Source organism: Anolis sagrei, chromosome 5, assembly GCF_037176765.1.
Source record: "Anolis sagrei isolate rAnoSag1 chromosome 5, rAnoSag1.mat, whole genome shotgun sequence".
Lineage (NCBI taxonomy): Eukaryota > Metazoa > Chordata > Lepidosauria > Squamata > Dactyloidae > Anolis > Anolis sagrei.
In genome coordinates this window covers 154,800,246-154,821,783 of record NC_090025.1, presented here as the reverse complement: position 1 = coordinate 154,821,783, position 21,538 = coordinate 154,800,246, and the positions used below count along the sequence as shown (strand labels likewise).

General features: G+C 37.7%; 1 protein-coding gene across 1 annotated transcript in view; it reads right to left on the bottom strand.

Moving 5' to 3' along the window:
- Window positions 1-21,538, bottom strand: part of PLXNC1 (plexin C1) — a 64,628-nt gene that overhangs the window by 25,049 nt on the left and 18,041 nt on the right. The window contains exons 7-14 of the mRNA XM_060777319.2: window positions 19,385-19,460; window positions 17,925-18,009; window positions 17,765-17,812; window positions 12,352-12,488; window positions 9,249-9,428; window positions 6,610-6,697; window positions 4,143-4,349; window positions 3,850-4,047 (exon numbers count right to left, since the gene is read on the bottom strand). Of these exons, the coding sequence (XP_060633302.2) occupies window positions 3,850-4,047; window positions 4,143-4,349; window positions 6,610-6,697; window positions 9,249-9,428; window positions 12,352-12,488; window positions 17,765-17,812; window positions 17,925-18,009; window positions 19,385-19,460 (1,019 nt within the window). The remainder of the gene's footprint in view (window positions 1-3,849; window positions 4,048-4,142; window positions 4,350-6,609; window positions 6,698-9,248; window positions 9,429-12,351; window positions 12,489-17,764; window positions 17,813-17,924; window positions 18,010-19,384; window positions 19,461-21,538) is intronic.

Genomic DNA, 21,538 nt, shown 5'->3' with positions numbered 1-21,538 from the left:
TCTATTCTAAGTTATTATATTCTGTTGAAACCTACCACAGTGGAAAGCACTTATTTAAGTACACTTAACTAAGTAATATTAACTGACCCCCACCCCACTTCTCCCCAATCTTGCTTTGCTGAGAACAAGCCACTGTAAGCAATGGAAGTTTGTTCTCATGTTAATCAGTGCCCAACAAACTGTTTTTTTTTTCAACTCTTTGTAACAGCAATATCAGAGTGACAGTCAAAAGAAAGATTCATGTGGCAATTTCTCCACATGCCTGATGTTGCTGGTAGGTAAGAAGTGGTAAGATTGGTTTGCTGATCCCATTGACAGGAGAAGACAGCTGTGCCAACTCTTTTTCCATTTTACTGTCTGACTTTAAAATATATGTGAACTAAGTACTACTATTTTATTCTTGTGTCTCCCTATATTATTTCTATTCTCTCCCCCCCCCCCCAATCTTTTCTTCTCTTTTCTCTGACTAAATGCTTTGCATCTGGGGACTTTAAAATGGAAGCTATTTAACTTGGATTAAACACACACATATGCACACATATGCACAAAAAACATTGACCTGAAGTCCTTATACAGGAAAGTCTAAATGTAATCAATTTGCATTGAAATTGATAAAAGTTTCGTATTTACGTCTCCATCTAGCAATCCCTCTGCCGGTTTGCTGTGTTACAAGCACAAATTACTGTGTTCCTATATATAGAAGCAATGCAGAAAAGGCAAAAGCTCACAGTACTATGTAATCAAAGACTAAATTGTTGAAATCTGGATCTGATTTTAACTCTCTACCCTGGTTTGAAAGACAATGAAACAGAAAATATTATTCATTTTGTACTACCCACAGAAGTAATGGACGTGAAGGACAGAAGCTGGGAGGAGTGGAAAGAAGAAAAAGGGGCAGAGGTTTAATTGTGTTTGCATGTCTATTTACTCTACTCTGGTCAACTATAAGACCCATGATGCAGATCAGTCTGATGTGGCGCTCTTTCTATTGTACCCCCCTAGTGTTATCCTGCAGATTAAAGCTATTGTATAAAATGCAAAGATACAGAATGGCTTGACAGAAGTATGTGTGAAAAAGACCTGGTGGACAACAAGTTAAACATGAGCCATCAATGTGCTGTGGCGGCAAAAAAAGCCAATGGGAGTTTGGCTTGCATAAATAGGAGTATAGTGTATTGTCGAAGGCTTTCATGGCCGGAATCACTCAGTTCTTTTGGGTTTTTTCGGGCTATATGGCCATGTTCTAGAGGCATTTCTCCTGACGTTTCGCCTGCATCTATGGCAGGCTTCCTCAGAGGTCTGCTGGAGCTGGGAAAAAAGGGGTTTATATATCTGTGGACTGACCAGGGTGAGACAAAAGGCTTTTGTAAGTTGGGCTAGGTGTGAATCTTTTCAACTGACCACCTTGATTAGCATACAATGGGCTGACTGTGCCTGGAGCAAACTCTTAATGAAAGGTGCTTAGATGTCCCTGCCTGTTTTTCTCTCCGCTGTTTTAATTTTAGAATTTTTTAATACTGGTAGCCAGATTTTGTTCATTTTCATGGTTTCTTCCTTTCTGTTGAAATTGTCCACATGTTTGTGGATTTCAATGGCTTCTCTGTGTAGTCTGACATGGTGGTTGTGAGAGTGGTCCAGCATTTTTGTGTTCTCAAATAAAATGCTGTGTCCAGGTTGGTTCATCAGGTGCTCTGCTATGGCTGACTTCTCTGGTTGGAGTAGTCTGCAGTGCCTTTCATGTTCCTGGATTCTTGTTTGGGCGCTGCGTTTGGTGGTCCCTATGTAGACTTGTCCACAGCTGCATGGTATACTGCAGGAGTCTACCGTATAATGACCACACCTGGAATACTGTGTCCAATTCTGGGCACTGCAATTGAAGGAAGATGTTGACCAGCTGGAATGTATCCTGAAAAGGGCAACTAAAATGATTAAGTGTCTGGAGAACAAGCCCTATGAGAAGCAGCTTAAAGAGCTGGGTATGTTTAGCCTGCAAAAGAGAAGGCTGAGAGAAGGTATGATAGCCATGTATAAATATGTGAGAAGAAGTCCTAGGGAGAAGGGAGAAAGTTTGTTTTCTGCTGTTCTGGAGAGTAGGATACGGAACAATGGCTTCAAACTACAGGAAAGGAGATTCCATCTGAACCTTAGAAAGAACTTCCTAACTGTGAGAGCTGTTCAGCAGTGGAACTCTCTGCCTCAGAGCGTGGCGATGGCTCCTTCTTTGGGGGATTTTAAGCAGAGGCTGGATGGCCATGTTGGGGGTGCTTTGAAAGCGATTTTCCTGCTTCCATGAGATCTCTTCCAACTCTATGATTCTATGAAATCTCATCTCTAGGGTCTGATTGGAAAATAGATCCTACAGTATGTGTTTTTGGGTACTATACCTCAACACTTATACTGATTTTGAACCTATGTGATAGTATTTTAATATACACACACTTTCTCTCCAGAGTCCCAGAAGATGATCTTTAAAACCAGAGAATTAAATTATAATGTCAACTGATTGTTTTGCCTGTTAATTTTTCCCTTGCTAGCTTTTCCTTGCACACATACACACACCCATACTGCTACCAAATTCCGCCATTTTTTGCACATCACTTATATCGTTGCTGCTCCTGACAGTAAAAATGAGGCAATTTCTTAGCCAAAAAGATAATTCAGACCTATGCTGCTCACTACAATGCAGATTTTACAGAAGACAGTCGATGCCAGACTCTCTTGGATATGTACTTTGATTGAAGTAAGTTTGGACGTGTGTGTGTGTGTCAGGAGAGACATGAGAAACTGCAAGTTGCTTCTGGTGTGAGAGAATTGACCATCTGCAAGGACGTTGCTCAGGGGATGGCCAGAAGTTTTGATGTTTACCACCCTTTTGGGAGGCTTCTCTCATGTCCCCACATAAGGGATCTGCAGCTGACAGAGGGAGCTCATTCATAGTTTGGAAATCTTTCCTAGACTCAGCTTGCCATCATTTGTTTCACAACTATCTCGATCCCATTTTAAGTTCTGCACTCTATTGTGGCCCTCCTGTTTGGCTTATTATAACACTAAGGATATTCCTATCCCATAGTTATTTGAATTCTTGCACTTTCCATTGGCCCCATTTAGAAAGCTCTGTACTTACTCATACCCAAGCCCAGTGTCAACTTTATCTCAGCCATAAGATTGTTTTATGATTATGTTTGTTACTGTGTTATGTTTTATTTGATTGATTTTATTGTATTTGGTTTTCTCTGTATTTGGGCTCGTCCCCTTGTAAGCCGCCCTGTGTCCCCTTGGGGAGATGGTGGCGGGATATAAAAATAAAGTTGTTGTTATTGTTGTTGTTGTTGTTGTGTAGTACAGAAATGAAAACAAAAAATTATATTAAAAAATTCACAGCGGTTCTGGAGGAGGGCAGAGGAAAAACAAAAGCTTAAAAGTCACCAAGATTTCTTAGGAAATTAGTTTGTTGTTACATATGTTACAATGTTTGAAGTGGTCAGTATCTTCTACGTACACATACGGAAACTAACAACATCAGACAATTTCTCCAGCTCTGAAGGGTTGCAATGACTTTGTGGCCTCCAGCTTGTACTGTGCTTTCAGAAGTAGCAGCAACACCATGTAATTTATCTATGAGATCCAAAATTTCCTACAGCACTGAGGCTGGACAATTATAAGGTAGCTGATCATAATGTTATGGGGACTGTTTTCCAATCAGACTACATTATACCCGCCTGGTAGGAATATTCAGAATATAGAAAGGCTACAACTATGACATCCTTTTAAAATACTATCCGGAATTCAGATCAGATTTGATGAGCACTAAAATGTTTAAAGTTACAGAAAACATTTGTTTTTACTTACATACACTTTTACATTGGATTTATCCATCTTGCTACCAGAATTCCTTTCCTGTTTGACTTTGCCATGTATAATACTATAATCCGTGGAGTTTGAAATTTTTTGGATGTTGACAGTTTTATTCATTAACTCGTTGTTAACCATGCAAGAGAGAAACACTTTGATTTCATTAATTGAAATATTTAATTTGTCATTTCTTTTCTGGAAATAATGGAAATAATTTGAATGAAACATTGCAAATGTAGTGAATTTTTAAATTAAAAGATTGGGTTTTTTATATATAAAAATCAACTTACATATATATTTAACTCCAAGTCAGTTTCCAAATCAACTGTAATTTCATAGTAAGCAAATTCAGGATCAGGTTCGTACTGAAATGTAATGCAAGTTATTTGCTTCTTTTCGACTTGAAGGAAAACAGTAGCCATCTTAGTCCTTTTTTCAGACTTCACAGCTGGCGTGGGAAAATTACATGTGCTACTATTTTGATCACATATGAAGTTCTAAAAAAACATATAAAACATGACAAGTGTTATACAGATTTTTGTTAAAATGGATTCAATATAATTCTAACTGACATTTTATGGACATGTATGCTACTAATCTTAGAAGGCTTTCTACTAATCCTTACATTTTTAGCTCACTAATAACGATATATAAAATATTTATTTAAACACTTAAGAAATAGTATTAGAAACATCGATACCTAAAGGTAGTTTGGAGAACTGGCATGGGGTAGAGGTTTGGTTGTTGAATACTACTCGATAACACTATGTAACAAAATTTGAAAAGTCTTTTGTTCCAGGGTTGAAAGTGTTATTTCCTGTTTATTTGTGTGATACTTACTTTGGAAGTAGTTGGTATACTCCAGAAACTTCGCTTTTGTAGCTGCCAACAACTATGTTGAATTGGTTGAGACTCTATGGACCTCTTCACACCAGGCACAATAGTCCCAATATGGCTTTTTTAGCACCGGCTTGGATGGGGTCTGCCAAACGCCATCAGACATCAAAATGTGCTTCCTCCTCTACGATGGGGAGGGAAGTGTTTTTTGAGTAGCTCCAACAGAGCTACTCACACTTTCCTCTCCTTTTTCCCATATGGGGAAAGGACGGTGGAGCAACACGTCCCATATGATGGAGGAAAGAGGCAACTGCTGGTGCAATGGCAAGCCCCCCATGGACTGTGTGAAGAGGTCCTATGAGATATCCATTGAAATAGCAAACCACGATGCAGAATGTCTTGGAAAAACAAAGTTTTTGCAGCTTAATAAAAAAAATCCATGTTTTATGATAAAACTAATTAGGAAATGACATTTATAACTTTGGGAGTACATGACTCCAACAGCTTCACTCATCGGTCCAAGAGAACGCACATGACAAAATTACAATCCGGCAAGGGGTCTTAAATTTGTATAACACCCAAGTCTCTTGTTCCTTTACTCTTCATCAAAATGACAACAATTAGAAAAGTAGGAAAAAGATCCAGTATTATATACTGAAAGGTATCCAACACAACACTAAGGGGTTTTGGATAGACGCATCCTTCCACACCATAACTTAAACTGGATGTGAAAAATTCATTTTTTGCTACCAAATGTTTCCAAGAGCAATGGTTTCCTTTCAATGGGAGATCTATGGGGACATTTACTACTAGTTGACTTTTTTGCTAGTAGTTGGACAAATGCTAACAAAGCAACTATTCCAAGGAATATCTATAATGAACTGTGTGAGAGAAATAAGATTGAACAATGTAAAAGCCACCCACTACATAGCTGCCAGCCTCCTCCCAGTAGACTCAAATCAAGGAAAAGCTTTATGTGAACTACCACTCCTCTTGGCATCCCCCCAACAACAGCAAGGGCATCCCTCTGGGCAGCTAAACCAGGAAATCCCCATTGGATGCCCCCCCATGAGGGTCTTTCTCCAGGGGCAAACCAAGAATGGGCAACTTGGAAGTCCCTGAACAGACTCAGAAGTGGAGTGGGCAGATCAAAAGACAACCTGGCAAAATGGCACTACCTAAAAGAATCCCACACCTTGTGTGACTGTGGAGCAGAACAGACAACTCAGCATGTGCATGCTTGTCTGCTATGCCCTGCCTCATGTACGGAGGAAGAATTGTTGGAGGCTACAGACAATGCTGTTGCTGTTGCCCATTTTTTAGCCGCCTGTGCTCCTTCTATTTTTTATCAGCTTTATACTAATTTATGCAATGCTTTTGATACATACATACATACATACATACATACATACATATATAATTAACTGTAAATGGAATTGTACAATGGGATGCAGAATGATTTGCACAAGCACTTGTTGAGATACTAAACAATGAATGTGGAATTTCCACAAGCTGTACAAATTTTACATAAGCAAGTAGAGCAATCCCAGACTCCAGAAATCAATAATTAGAAAAATACAATTTTTCCCAGCAATGACATTATCTGTTTGTTGGCAGAATGCAGCCAAAGGAATATCCTGACACATGTCTATTCATTAATAAAACCTGAAGGTTTCTTTTGTAACAGGGGCAGGGAATTTGTGGCCATGGACACCAACTCCCATTATTCTTCATCACTGGCGTTGTAAACTAGAGATGATGAAAATTTCAGTTCAGCACTGGAAGCCAGAAGTTGCCTGCTTTCAAGCTTCCGCAACAGAATTGATTTGTCTCAGTGGAGGGAAAGAGATGCCATAAAATCAGTTCTGAGGCATTCAAATGCACGGAGATTGGGGAAAACAATAAATGGAGAACACTTACAGCCAGTTTTTCTCTTTGTTCATCGAAAATGAGGCTTGAATCTGTAATATTCAAGTGTTTGCCATGTATAGTCATGTTGCGTCCTCCACTGCAAAATAATAGATTTAAAAATAATATTTGAATATTAATATAAAGATTATGAAATAAATGTAGCATTACTACTCTGAATGTAGGAAAAATGTATAAATGGAATCAAATACAATTAAATTATACAAATATGAGAATAATTGTACAAAAACAATCCAGCTGCCACAGTGCGAGGTGCAACCAAATTGGGAAGTGAAATCATGTACCAAAAATAGTAGGTAGGTGGCCAATTCATCTTATCTACCACACCAATGCTGGCCACCCACCATTGTTTTTCTTATCAATAGGAAAATTTCAAGGAGGAAAAAGTGGAATAACTGTACAATGCCTGTTAATTGGCAGTGTTAGGAACTATCTATCTGCAAGGACACTGAGGAATTGACATCTTGATTTCCTTCCAGCCGTTTTTATTATACTGAATAAATGTGAGAAGTGGCCTCAACAAGTGCATTTTATTTCCAATTTTATTGTTCCTTATTAGATTTTTTAACCCATTTGAAATACAAATATATTGAATAATCAAAAGAAAAACAAATGTATGCTGTGCGCAAAGAAAATATAGCCAAACAGAAAAAAGTCATAATCTACTTATGAGAATTGTATGAAACAAGTTTTGCAATCGATAGTTTGCGATAGTTAGACTTAGTCCAAAGATGGTACCAAACCTGAACAAGATATGTTACAAATCACCTGTAACTTATTACTTTGATTGTAATATTATTACTAGCATATTAATATGAAAACAGATCTAAGATTTAAGGTACAAATCCAGTTGCTGATTGCAATTAGATTATTTAAAGGTAAAGGTTTACATAGTGCTATTTAAAGGTAAAGGTTTACACTTGACATTAAGTCTAGTCGAGTCTGACTCTGGGGGATGGTACTCATCTCCATTCCTAAGCCGAAGAGCTGGTGTTGTCCATAGATACCTCCAAGGTCATGTGGCTGGCATGACTGCATGGAGTGCCATTACCTTCCCGCCGAAGCGGTACCTACTGATCTACTCACATTTGCATGTTTTCAAACTGCTAGGTTGGCAGGAGCTGGGGCCAGCATTGGGAGCTCGCCCTATCCCCGGATTTGAACCGCCGACCTTCTGGTCAGCAAGTTCTGCAGCTTAGCGGTTTAACCTGCCGTGCCACTGGGGTCCCTTCAGTGCTTTTTACAAAACTGTAATTTCATCATAAAGCAGCTGTTTTTATGGATCTATTCTAGTTGGGACTTACACCTGAATATAGTTCTTATACCTGTCTATACACTTACTATTTATTTCTTCACAGTGCTTCTATCTGCAGAGAAAATATGGCTTGATAACCCTAGGAAAGAGTTCTTTTTTAGTCAATGATACTTTCCCTATTTACATAGTTGGTTCTAGTAATAAAAGCAAGACTATCCAGGAGCAACATGTTGGAAATTAATTGGAGTTTATTCATTTCCATCACAATGTTATTGTTGCATCTGGTACCAAATCTGGCAGCTTGTTTGTTTGGAAGGGATAGCTGCTCATCTAGCCTTCTATTTAATTGTAAGCTGTGTCATAACAATAACAATGATTGTTATAGTCTCTTTTATTGATAGACGCCAAGCAGCCAATAGAATGTAACAGACAATAATAAAACGGCACACTAATAAGAAATTATGAAAAGAAAATGAAGCATTACAGATCATATGTCAATCCAGTTAAGTCATGATTAAAATCAGACAATAGAAAATGCTAAAATTATACAGAAGGAACTTGTATAACTGATTTGATTTCTGGCAAAACAAGCATTTTAAAGAGGTTAGAAAAGTTACTTTTTGGACTGTTACTCCAGCACTCCCATGTTGCATGGACGGTGGCCATGTTGGCAAGGGGATCCTGGGATACTACTGCATAATTTTTTTTCCAAGTCCTATCTTTGATTGGGAGAATGATCTGGTGGCAGCTACAGCCAGTCCCCAAGTTACAAACATCTGACTTACAAATGACTCATACTTAAGAATGAGGGTGAGACAATAGGAAGTGAGAGAAATCTACCCCTTGGAAGAGCTATTATCCTGGGGAAAAGGTGTCTCCATTGAAGCATTCTCACTGATCCGCGTTTCCACAACAAGCCTTTTTTTTTCAAAATCCAATGATCACAGGGACAGAAGGTGAGGTGAAAGCTTCTGAACAGGGGTGCAGACTGCAAAGCAAACACCGCAAGGGTGTTAACACTTCCCTATGCTATCCAAAGCTTCTCTCTCTCTCTCTCTCTCTCTCTATATATATATATATATATATGACTGGAGTTACACTTGAAAAATGTACCTGTTCTGACTTACAAACAAATTCAACTTACGAACAAACCTACAGAACCGATTGTGTTCGTAACTTGGGGACTACCTGTATTATCATGCTTAGAACTGAGATTTTGAAGGAGCTTATCTTAGTTCAAGGGAACTTAGAAAGGTGAAGGGCTTGGCTTTATAACAGTAAAGGACTAACAGTGTTAACAATCATCTGTAAATCTATGATTTAACACTAATGCTTTACTATCTTTTCAAAATAATTAAAATAATTCAGGGGTTACCTCTTCCATGTAATATCTGGAATGATTCGGGAACATTCTGGGAGAGACAGATAATGCAATGGCACGGAGCGTGAGCACTTTGCCCCAGTTTTCTTTATGCATATGCTTTTGACTTCTTTGCGACTTGGCGGTAAACAGAATTTCATGTGTGTGCGATTTAGCACCTCAGTGACAGGTATCCTATCAGTGGAGGAGGAGGAGGAAGAAGAAAATCTCTTGAATCATTTCTAACAATAACTGTCACTCACAAAGCAATAAAAGAGCATTGGTGAACCATTTTTCTATAACTAGATTTAAATAAGCATGTATGCTTATAAAGCTATGAAATTCCTGTGAGTGTCAGAATAAAAATCTAGGCTCATAATAGAGTGGCCAATTATAGCAACATCTGGGAGCTCTGGCTCAAAAAAAATGTTCAAAAGCCAGAATCCTGTTTAGTTTCTCCTTCTTGTTTCTTAGTATTCCATGATATGTCCACAAAACGAAATTCTGTCAGAACAACGTAGGATCTTTGAGCCAAAGTTAGTCCATGAGAAGAGAATACTGAAGGAAGGAGCTTGTTCCCAACATCCACTAAGAGTTTTCAAAACTCTTGAAGGACTTTCGAAGAATCATTAGTAACCATCCAAACTGGATCAATGGAGCTAAGCGCTCAATCAGATTTCATACCAAGGTGGTTTAGGAAACATTTAAAAAAAACTCACTGCAATTTCTCTTTTTAAACTCAATTTAATAATAATAATAATAATAATAATAATAATAATAATAATAATTTTTATATATTCCAATTTATCACCTTGAAGGGACTCAGGGCGTATTCCAGTCACAAAAAGGGAAACATTCAATGCCTGAACATAACCACTAATAAACAAATAATAACAACAATTAAATTGCACAGCATATAAAAACGAATTATAATTTAGCAAATTAGGATAAGATTTAAACACAACCTATTTTATCAGTCACAAAACAGAAATGTTAATTTCCCCGAGTCAATAGAGTTCCTTGGGGGAATTTAAATTGATCATTGCTCAATATGTCAAATGAGCTAGTGAGGCAGACAAGACCCAAGTAAGCATTGCAGATACTCAGAGGTATAATAGCAATGCCATTATCTATTCCTCCTCCTCCTTGTAAGTCAGTGAGCAAAAGTATGTTTTCAGCTGTTTCTTAAAGGTGAGGAGGCAAGGGGCCACCTTTAGTTCTTTAGGGAGGGAGTTCCAGAGATGGAGGCGACCATGGAGAAGGCCCATTCCCTCGTTCCCACCTGCAGCGCTTGAGACAGGGGTGGGACTGAGAACAGGGCCACCTCCAATGACCGCAGAGTCCAAGTTGGTCTCTAGTGGAAGATGCAGTTCCTCAAATAGCCTGGACCTGAGCCATTTAGGGCTTTAAAAGTAATGAGCAGCACTTTGCATTTAGCCTGGAAGCAGACCAGCAGCCAGTGGAGCTGCCACAGCATGGGTGTAGTTCTCTCCCTGAGCGACGCTCCAGTTAGCAACCTGGCTGCTGATCTCTGGACCAGTTGAAGCTTTCAAACTTTCTTCAAAGGCAGGTCCGCATAGAGAGCATGGCAGTACTCCAAACAGGATATGACTAAGGCATGGAATACCATGGCCAGATTTGACGTGTCAAGGTACGGGCTAAGCTGGTGCACAAGTTTTAACTGTATGAAGGTGCTCCTGGCCACCGCCGACACCTGGGGTTCCAGGGTCAGCAATGAATCCAGGATTACTCCCAGACTGTGGTCCTGTGTCTTCAGGGGGAGTGTGACCCCGTCCAACACAGGCTGTAATCCCACATCTTGATCTGCCTTCAGATGTATGAAAACAGAGGAAAACATTATCTCCATTCTATTGTGAAAGAAGATGACATTGAAAAAGTTCAAAAATCATTTTTCTGAATAGAAAGCAGTCAATCTCTCACTTTGCCTTATCTCTTTTTAGGGAACATTAGCATTCTATAACAGTAACATTTGATTTTTTATGTTTGTTCCCTTAAAGTAAACAAATGTTGTAAATGTTAAATGGACTTTTGCCACCTCCACATAAGATTACAAAATGGTAAAAAATAAAGATAAAAACACACAGTTACATCAACAAGGATCATTAATATGCAATCTCAGAAAAAATAACCAAAAAAAATATGCAATCTCAGAAAAAAATAACCAAAAAAAAATAACACTGGTGGTATGCCCTCTGCAAAAGTGTGGACAGTATCCAAATAATGCATCTATTTGCTTATTTTATTCATTAATTCTCTTTAGCTGGAATGCTACAGGTCCTAAAGAAGAAATGATTATAGACATAGAAATAAAATGTAGTGGAAGAATGGTAGATGTCTTTCATCACACATGATCACTATTCACATTATGAATAACTATATCTGGAACACAGCTTGGAATAGTTACTTTCTGGGATTACAGTTTCCAGAATCCCTTCGTCAATAGCGTCCAAGCTCTGATTAGAATTCACTTTTCTCAAAAGATCATTTTTCATTAATCCCATTCCCCTGCTACCTCTAAAGCAGTGGTTCCCAACCTTTATTTGACCAGGGACTACTTTGACCAGGGACCACCCTCCAACATTAGTACCAAAAGGGTTACGAATCAGTTTTTGTTCAACTTTAGATTCGGTTTGGTTATTTGGGGTGCTGATTCAGAAAATTGTATTAGATAGACTATATTAGCTCTAGTTTCTGATACAGAACATATGCCATCCAGTAGTCGCCATCTGCTCACCCACAGAAAACTATATTTAATAATCTAGACCTGATGATGGTCTATTGAGTGCAATTTTCTGAATCAGTACTCCAAATAACCCAGGGACAGGTCTAAAAACAAAGACACAAATAATTTGTTTTAGTTGGGCTGTGTTATCTTTGGATTTTGCTTGGCACTATAAGAGGATTTTGCGAGACCAGTCACTCTTGTTGCAATGATGTAGTAATGAACAACAGCATCAGATCCAATTCCAAGTTAAAGAAAACCTACTAGGTATTATGAAGTTTGCATGCCCAGTGCAAACATCTTCATGATTGCAATGCAGTACAGTGTAGACTAATGTGAATTTCAGAGGTAAAACCTTTCTTTGTTATGACTTACTCTAATGGTCTGCAGCTACTGGCTCCAGTTATCTGCATCAAAATGTTTGATCCTATGAAATTTTCTCCTATAACGAGCACTTCACTTTTGCCTAGTGTTGATATCCATGCTGGTTCAATGGAAGCAATGTTCATGTTCTATAGGAAACAACAAAGAACTAGATTTTAATATCTTAGAGTAAAATTATCAAATCACACATGAATGGATATCTTTATAACATACATGTCTTGTTCACAGTTGACCATTAGATGTGGTTTATTATAAGTTATAGAAGAATTTGTACTCTATAATTTTCATCAGTTCTTCAAGGAAAGACTATAAAAAATAAAGAAGGAATATAAACTCCATTGGAGTCTATGGATGCATCTACACTGGAGAATGAATGAAGTTTGACCTCACTTTAACTGCTGTAGCTAAATACTATGTGATCATGAGAGTTGTAGTTTTATAGGGCCTAGCCTTTTCTGTCAGAGTTTGGTGCCTGACCAAACTACAAATCTCATGACTGCATAGTATTGAGTTATGGCAGTTAAAATGATGTCATCTGTATTAATTCTACAGTGTAGATACTTTCTATGACTTGGGAAGCTATGAACTGCTTTCACCGTCCATCATCATCTTAATCACAGTAAAGCATAGCACATGATCCACCTTTAATCACATTAATTATAATTAATTATGAACTATAATTAGATACCCTTTAAACTATGATATAAAATGTGAACAACACATACAGTAACATTAACATGATAGTATTAATAATCATGGGTTGTATAAGTGGAGATTTAATGAAAAAATAATGAAATAGATGAAAAATGGGATGGGAGCAGAGACTATTCTAAATGCAGAAGTGGACACCTGTTGCTCCACCCCAGTGAAATCCATAAGCCTCCAAACCTGGTGGAAATGCTCTTTATTATCCCTAGTGAACGTTTAAGAGCATTTTAGAACAAAACACACTCTCTATCTATATCTCTATATATAGTAACATTTGACCCTCTGGGCTGGCCAGACCTATTCTAAACATTAGTTCCTCATCTGGAAATTACAATAAACAGAAAATCAAATGTTATGTATGCAATTCATATCACCAGTCCAAAAGGAAACTATGATTTGGGAATGCTGTTTCTTTAAAAATATGCCATACCTATATCAAGATACACAAACATTTATTATGTATATTTATTTAATGGCTTTCCTGGCTTAAGTGAATGTGTAAGACTGTTTTGACTAAAGCAACCAAGCACCTTAAATTATTTAATGTCATATTTATTTATCAGTCAACACTACAGCTTGATAAATAATTTTGGGGCAGTAACTCCCAAATCCCTTAGTCACCATCAGGGGATAATCAGGGCTACAATCCAAAAACATGTTGGTTATCTAGAAGTTGGGGTCCATTAAAAAACACAATACTTCCAAGTTCCGTCAATCAGATATCAGTGGCAAGTATTGCATATGTCATATTCCAACATATAGATTTTGTGGTCTTTACCCACAACGGTCTTTTACTTTCCCATCCATCATCTTCTGAACAACATTGGCTCAGTGTCTTTGCAGCTTTTAGACACTGATATCCTATAAATTACATTATTTCAGTGAAATTTCTCATAGTTAACCTGATCAAAAATGTGTACATTTAAGTTGTAGCTTTATTTTAAAGTTATTACAACTGAGGAAGCACAACTGTACATTCCTAAACAACTTCACAAATGGATGAACCCATTTATGCAAAATTGACTGTAAATGTTTATGAATGCTAGTCTTTTAAAGAATGTAATTTTAAGTAGAATTTATTCTAACAACAAAAACAGCATTTTAAAAAACCCTAGTAGAGTCACTGTTGTACTACAGCACATGGGTTCAAGTTCCCTTCATCAAATACTTGAAATGGCTACCTAAGTATATATGCTGACTAGAGAACACAAAATCAAATGACCACAACTTTAATGCCGTCAGTGAAACAGATAGTTTTCTTTGTATAAGCCGAAGACAAGCAATACAAACAAACAAGCAAAAAAAGCAGTTGTATTTGTTACAATACTGTAGCATGAATACAAGTTGTCATTTTAGGCTCATGGGATTCAAACCCCTCAAATCCTTGAGATCTCTCTCTAAAAAGTTATTGTTCATCTTCAGTTTACACACCCTATTTGTCTTATTTTGCGTATGTTCAGGATGTGAATGTGCTGGTGAGATTTTATTGATATCATTATATCTAGCATCTCCTTATCAGTGGTCTTATACAGAATGGGGACAAATCTGCACATATCTTTTGCAGCGCTTCCTATCAAGAAGCAGAAAAGGAAGCCACTGACAGATGCCTTCTCAAGACAAAAGAGAAGGAAGTGAATCATGATAAAACTGTTGCTGCTCCCCCAGTAGCAATGTCCTCAAAGTTGGGACTCCTAAACCCCACTGTTTCTGGACACCTTATTGCACCCACACCTCAAGTCCTATGCTATGTTAGTAGTGGGTTCAATGGTTATTGCTTATGGATGCACCTTATACTGAGGTTACCACCCTACGTAAACCAATATGGTCAATATTGAGTATCAGTGGCTCAGCATGTTTTCAGGTGATCAAAGATGATTACCTGGTGTGGTCTCTAATCCATTAATCAGATATGACTTCGCTTTGCAGTTTAATAGAGCATGCTCGGGATATGCACACTCACAGCCTAGCATGTATTACATGTAGACCCTGAAGAACAACAGTACTGTGCAACTCAAATGTGTGCAGTGTGTGGGTAAGTGCCAGTACAAAGAACACATTAGATAAAACATTGCAATTTAAGTATATCCATCCCAATTAGCTGTATAGGTACTGTTATTCCTGCTCAAGGATTCCCAATAAGCAAAAAAGGTAAATACAAGTATTATCTTAGAACTTCAATCTCTTCATGAAGCTGAATTGAAAGCCCCTGATTGTAGAATTCAGATTTTGACATACTTTGAAAAGAGAAATAGACATCAATGAGACTTCAAAGTGCTAGTTATCAGCTATAAAGTCCTAAACAGCTTGGGTCCTGCCTATGTTCATGACTGCACCCACCCACCCATGAACCGATGCAGGTTCTAAGATCTGCCAGGAAGGCCCTCCTCTTGGTCTCGCCACTGTCAAGCATGGTTGGTGGGGACAAGGGAGAGGGTTTTCTCAATGGTGGCTTCCCGGCTTTGGAGCTCCCTCCTCAGGGAGATTAGACAGGCCCCCACACTATCCTCCTTTCATGGGGACTTGGAAGAAGTGGCTCTTCAAACAAGCCTTTGAGAATATTTAGCCCCTAGTTGTCCTACATAATAGTTGCACATCCTGCACTTTATCCCATGCCCTCTCTCCATTACTGCAGCTGGCACTTATTTTATCTCAATGTTTACAGCCCAGCCATGGTGCTAGTAATTTACCAGCACAGTTAGAGGATCGCACCTTAATTGAGTCTAAATTGACGTTTTTATATGTGCATGTGTCTTATTTTATTGTATTTTATATTGTGTTCATTTTTATGTTTGTTTTTAGGCACTTTGTGCCATCTGTAAGCCACCCCGAGTCCTTTCAAGGAGATGGTGGCGGGATATAAGAATAAAGTTGTTGTTGTTGTTGTTGTTGTTGTTGTTGTTGTTGTTGTTAGTAGTGGTAGAGGTAGTAGCAGTAGTAGTAATTAATTTATTCTCTTATATGTTATTTTCTGTAAGCCTTTCTGTAAGTCTGTATCCAATCTAATGATTTCCTTATGTACAAAAGAAAACTCATTTTCCCAAATACAACTGGGATGGAATGGGAAAATCATGCTGGAATGGGAAAATCATACTATATGGAATGGACATTAATGGATGACACAAACTAATCCTTCATACAAATTGTGTTTCATATTAATACTTGTTAATTCTATAATAGGCTAGATTTAAAATGAAAAAAAAACTTTACACATAATTTGCTTGTTTTGCTTTCCATAACCATCTTTAAAACCAAATGGCTTTTTTTTAAAATTCAAAAGTGATAACAACTGAAAATGCATTTCAGCATTTGCTTCTAAACAGAAAATAGAAGCTCCTTCTAGGAAATTCATAAAAAGCATCTGATACACATCATTCAAATAGCAAATGCTGGTTTTTCATTTTGTTAGAATTCAGTAAACAGGAAACTTGACTAGTCTTCAAGATCTAATAACCTGAAAACTACCTGACTGGATTAAACTTAGAACTGACTCCAAGAAAGAATGTATTTTGAGTGTTTCAAAAGGTATGCTTTATACCAGTAATACTGTAATATAATAATAATAATAATAATAATAATAATAATAATAATAATAATAATACATGGGATTTTAAATTCTATCTGATATATAGTAGAAAAAGAGATACAAGAGTACAGCTAGCCCATGGGTTCCACATCTGCAAATTCAATTAACCATGGATCAAAAATATTGGGGGAGGGGACAGTGCAAGATGTCTCATCACACTTCAACTTGCTTGAGGCCTCTTGACATTACCATTGAAAACTATTCGGTCGCATTCCCCTGATGAGTGTAGGAAGCAGCTGGAGAAGAGGGAGGGAGGGAAAGAAGGAATGAAGGAAAGGGGGAGGAAAAAGAGGGGATCAATCAGAGTGGAACTCCAAATGAGTTATGGTAAACTGAAGCTTAGCGGAGCTGAGAAGCTGCCCTGGCTTCCCTTTGTGTGGTAGCTGATACACAAAACTGTTGAGTGGCTGGTCTCTTACTACTAGTTCTCAGGGTGGTGACTTTGAATTTCATGTATTTTGGTCTGCAAATGGTCCTGGAACCAATTGTCAACAGACACTGAGAGACAACTGTATATTCGGGTGTGTGAGTGTTTGTGTGTGTGTGTGAATGTTATTGTGATATATGAAAAACAGAAACACAATTTTCAAAATTTAAACAATCAAATTACAAATATTATTTCCCCAATCCCACCCACCCTCGTTCCCACCTGTGAACCATCACCCATGACTTCTGACACCACACCATATGGAACTAGTATGTAACATAACTCTATACTTATCATTACATTAATAAATTCTCCGTGTGGCTATTTCAAAATCTATTTTTGTTTCAAAGGGCTTTCTGAACTGTATTCTAATTCCACACAGCAATCCCTCTTCTGAAACCAAGATCATGGAAAAATCACTCTGGATGTTCACAAACCCCGTATCTAAGAAAAATTAATCCCTGGACTGAAACCTAAACTGCAATAAAATAACATAAAATTCCAACTTCTTTTCCTATTCTTCATTATCCTCATCCACCAAAACTTTGAGATCACTGAAAGAGGCATTATTATCATTGTAGGAGATATATGAGTAATGGTCAGGGAGCCAATGAAACACAAAGCAATATCTTTTTCTACAGTTTTTTGCTTAGATGCTTTGTAGTGATATAAAGATATTTGCTGACCTTTGATGATGTGTTGGTTGATGTATTGATACTCTTACTACAGTCAACCTAGAAAAGAGGCAGAAACGGAAACAATAATGTAACCCAAAAACACATAGTTTATCAAATTTCTATAAATTTTACATACTGATTTTTTAAAATAAAAGACACACATGCTTACCTTTCTTTTGCAAATCTCAGGGGTGTCAATACATTTGTTTTCTCTAGCATCCCAGGTACAGTTAAATCGCTGACATTCAGAGCATCTACCAATGTATGGAGGGAGAATAATAAATGAAATTTGCAGAGATAAACAAAAATCAAGGGAGAAGGGCGTGTCAGCCAATATGACAATCTAAAGCAGGGTGGGAATGATGTTGCCCTCCAGTGTTATTAGATAGCATCAGAGCAGCTGTAAGTCCAACAACATCTGGAAGGATGTGCAATTTTCATTTCTGAACCAATAAAGGAGCAGAGAAGGAGCTACAGTTTTACACAGGTAGCTTTTATACTTCACATACTAATTATAATTAAATGTTTTTGTTTTCAATTGAAAGCAAAATCCTTTTACATATGACACAAGAAAACACAACATTTTATGACGGCATTCCTCCTCAATCAGGCCAAAGGTCCCTTGAGTTCAATATCTTTTTTGCTACAGTGTAAAATGAGATACTTCTAGGAAGTTCATAAACATTCCTTCTGTCCCACCACCTTCATAGAAACGTCTGGTGTGGACATGGCAGAGGACCTTCTCAGTAGTTGTCCTCAGACTCTGGAACTCCCTTCCCAGAAAGGTTAAACTGGCACCTTCCCTACCCTCATTTTGTTGATGGGAAATCTAATTGAGAATACATTTATAATGTATAAAAAACCACAAACAAAGTTAAAAACTTAGCATTATACTAAATTTCCTTTGAGCAGGAAGTATCTCTGGTTATCTAAACTGACAGGTTGTCTTTATAGCAGGGATCCCCAAACTAAGGCACGCAGGACAGATGCAGCCTTCTAAGGGCATTTACTGAGCTGCTGACTAAAACTTTAGACTTAGGGGTGCCCTTAATCTGAAACCACTGGAAGGCACACAACAACAATCCTAATTAACTTGACTATCTCATCAGCCAAAAGGAGGCTCACACTTCCCACTGAAATACTGGTAAGTTTATATTTGTAGATTCCCCCCCCCCCCCTCATTTTAAACATTGTATTGTTCTTTGGGGGAGTTGTATTACAAATAAGATATGCGCAATGTACAATCATGTTTTTTTTCAAACTATAGTCTGCCCCCCCCCCCCCCCGACAATTTGTGGGACCGTGAACTGGCCGTCTGTTTAAAAAGTTTGAGGATCCCCTGCTTTATACTGTATCAGTCAGGGTCATCAGCAAATGATAAAAATCTAAAGACTACTGCTACTGCTCTTCTTCTCTCAAAGAAATTAGTCTTTTTTAAAGGGGGGGGGGAGGGAGAGAAATGGTCTTCACAGAGAAGGAAGATCATATGAGATCACCATATCGATGACCCACAAAAAGGGAGAGAATTCAGAGAAGAAATTGAAAAACAAAACATGTAGTTCAGAAACCTCCTGAGGAACAACTAGAAGTTACGCTTTACAAAACCACATACTAGTGAATGTATCTTACGTTTTCTGTGATGAGCACTTATAAAATTCAAGTATTTCTGTTAAATGCCAAGAACCAGAGATGAGTGATACTTGAACTGGAAAAGAATAAGAACAAAACATTTCAATATATACATGTGAGTACTTTTGTGGCAACATAAAATGAAATACTTTGAGCCAACTTAAAATGGAAAAACCCTCATATTGCATTGTATTTACCTCTTGATCAATAAATTATGTGCTTTATGACTCACTTTTATACTTCACAGTGAAAATATGATCTATTAGGGACAGTCTTCGACACACTGATGCCTGATGATGTGGTATATGTTTTAGGCTTTTCCCTTAAAAAGGAAAGAGTAAAAGAAACTTCACATTTACCCCATACCCTATAAGGCCCTATTAGCCTTATAGCCCACCTGTCACACCAGCACTTTTTAATTCTTGTACCCATTACGCTGGCCCGGCCCAGTTTTTTTGTGTCTTAGTGTATTGTTTATTACTTGTTGTTTAGTTTGCTTAACTGTTTTTAATTTGCTTTAGGTTTGTATTGTTGTATTGTGTGTTGAGGCCTTGGCCTTTGTAAGCCGCATCGAGTCCTTCGGGAGATGCTAGCGGGGTACAAATAAAGTTTAATAATAATAATAAATAATACCTCACATGATGCTATAAGGACAACACTACAGAAACAACCCTTTGCTTCTCCTACATCAATGGCTCTCAACCTGTGGGTCCCCAGGTGTTTTGGCCTACAACTCCCAGAAATTCCAGCCAGTTTATCAGCTGTTAGGATTTCTGGGAGTTGAAGGTCAAAACATCTGGGGACTCACAGGCTGAGAACCACTGTCCTACACCATCTAATACTTCAATCACTACATCATCATCATCATCATCTCTTCACTCAGTGCTTCTCACGAAGTTGATTGAAATCTATGAAGTCTCCTGCTGAAATCAATTAGTTTTAGAGATCTCATTAGATTCCCACCCCATGCCATTTTTGTTTAATCTGCAGTCTTCTAAAACACTTTAAAAAGATGGTTGGAACAGATTAATATACAGATGATCTGATTTGATTTTTAAAAACACTGGGAATTCAGGGTTTTGCTGAGAAGTGGGTTTTTATCTCACGAGGCAAATGTCAGGCAGTTAAGACAACTTCCCCAATCTAGCGCACAACCAATGAATGTGTAAAAAAAACAAAAAAACAAAGTAGGGCTTAGGCTTTCTTATAATTTAACCACAGATATTGCCTTGCCTTGTCTCTTTCCTCTTGTCACTCACAAGCAACATACAAAACCACACAGATTCTGAGCTACCTACTTCGAAGTCAAAGAGTTCATTTCTTTTAACTAGCAAGTGCCACTGACACTATGTACAAAGACCTTACCCCCCCCCCAACCCCCCACACACTTTATTATGGAGCTCACTCCATCTTTCTCTCTTTTTCTCTCTCTTGTTCAGAGATCTGTATTATAAGAGGTTTCTCTACTGCCAGCATAATAAATCAGTACCTTTCTTCTCCTTTGGACCAGAAATGCAGAATCCCCCCCCCCCAAAGTTTTCTTTTTTGAAAAAAAATGGAGTAGAAAGTAGATGATGTGATAAATTTGAAAATGGATTGTTTCAGAAGAAAAGGCAAGGAAGAACAATATGTGATAAGGAATGACAGACAGAACTGTGTACTTAGTAATGCTACAGCATTAAACACCACAATTATATGATCCTCCCCATGCCTAATGGGATAAGGTCCTTAATCTCTCGTATCATTTGTCTGCTTGGAAGGGAAACCTAAATATTTCCACATCATTGTAGAACTCCATTTTAACATGCCTTAGCTAAGGGTATATGTATAAAACATGTCTAACTCAGAGCATTTTGGATGAGAGCTACTCAATCTGTACAGAACTATAATCGTATGAGGTCAAAGGGCCAAAAAAGCTTTGCCACTCATTATTAAGTGTTCATATCTTAATCTAGACAAACTCTGATAACTCTTACGTTTCCTTAACATTAATTTTTATGTTGCTTTATCTCTTAATTTATCTTATAATAATTGTATTTTGAATTGTTTTGTAAGGGCATTGAGTCCCACTCTGGGAGGCTGGCAACATGCTGATGCAACATACTTATAAATAAATAAATAAATCTGGGGAAAGAAACCATGGCTTGTTTAGTG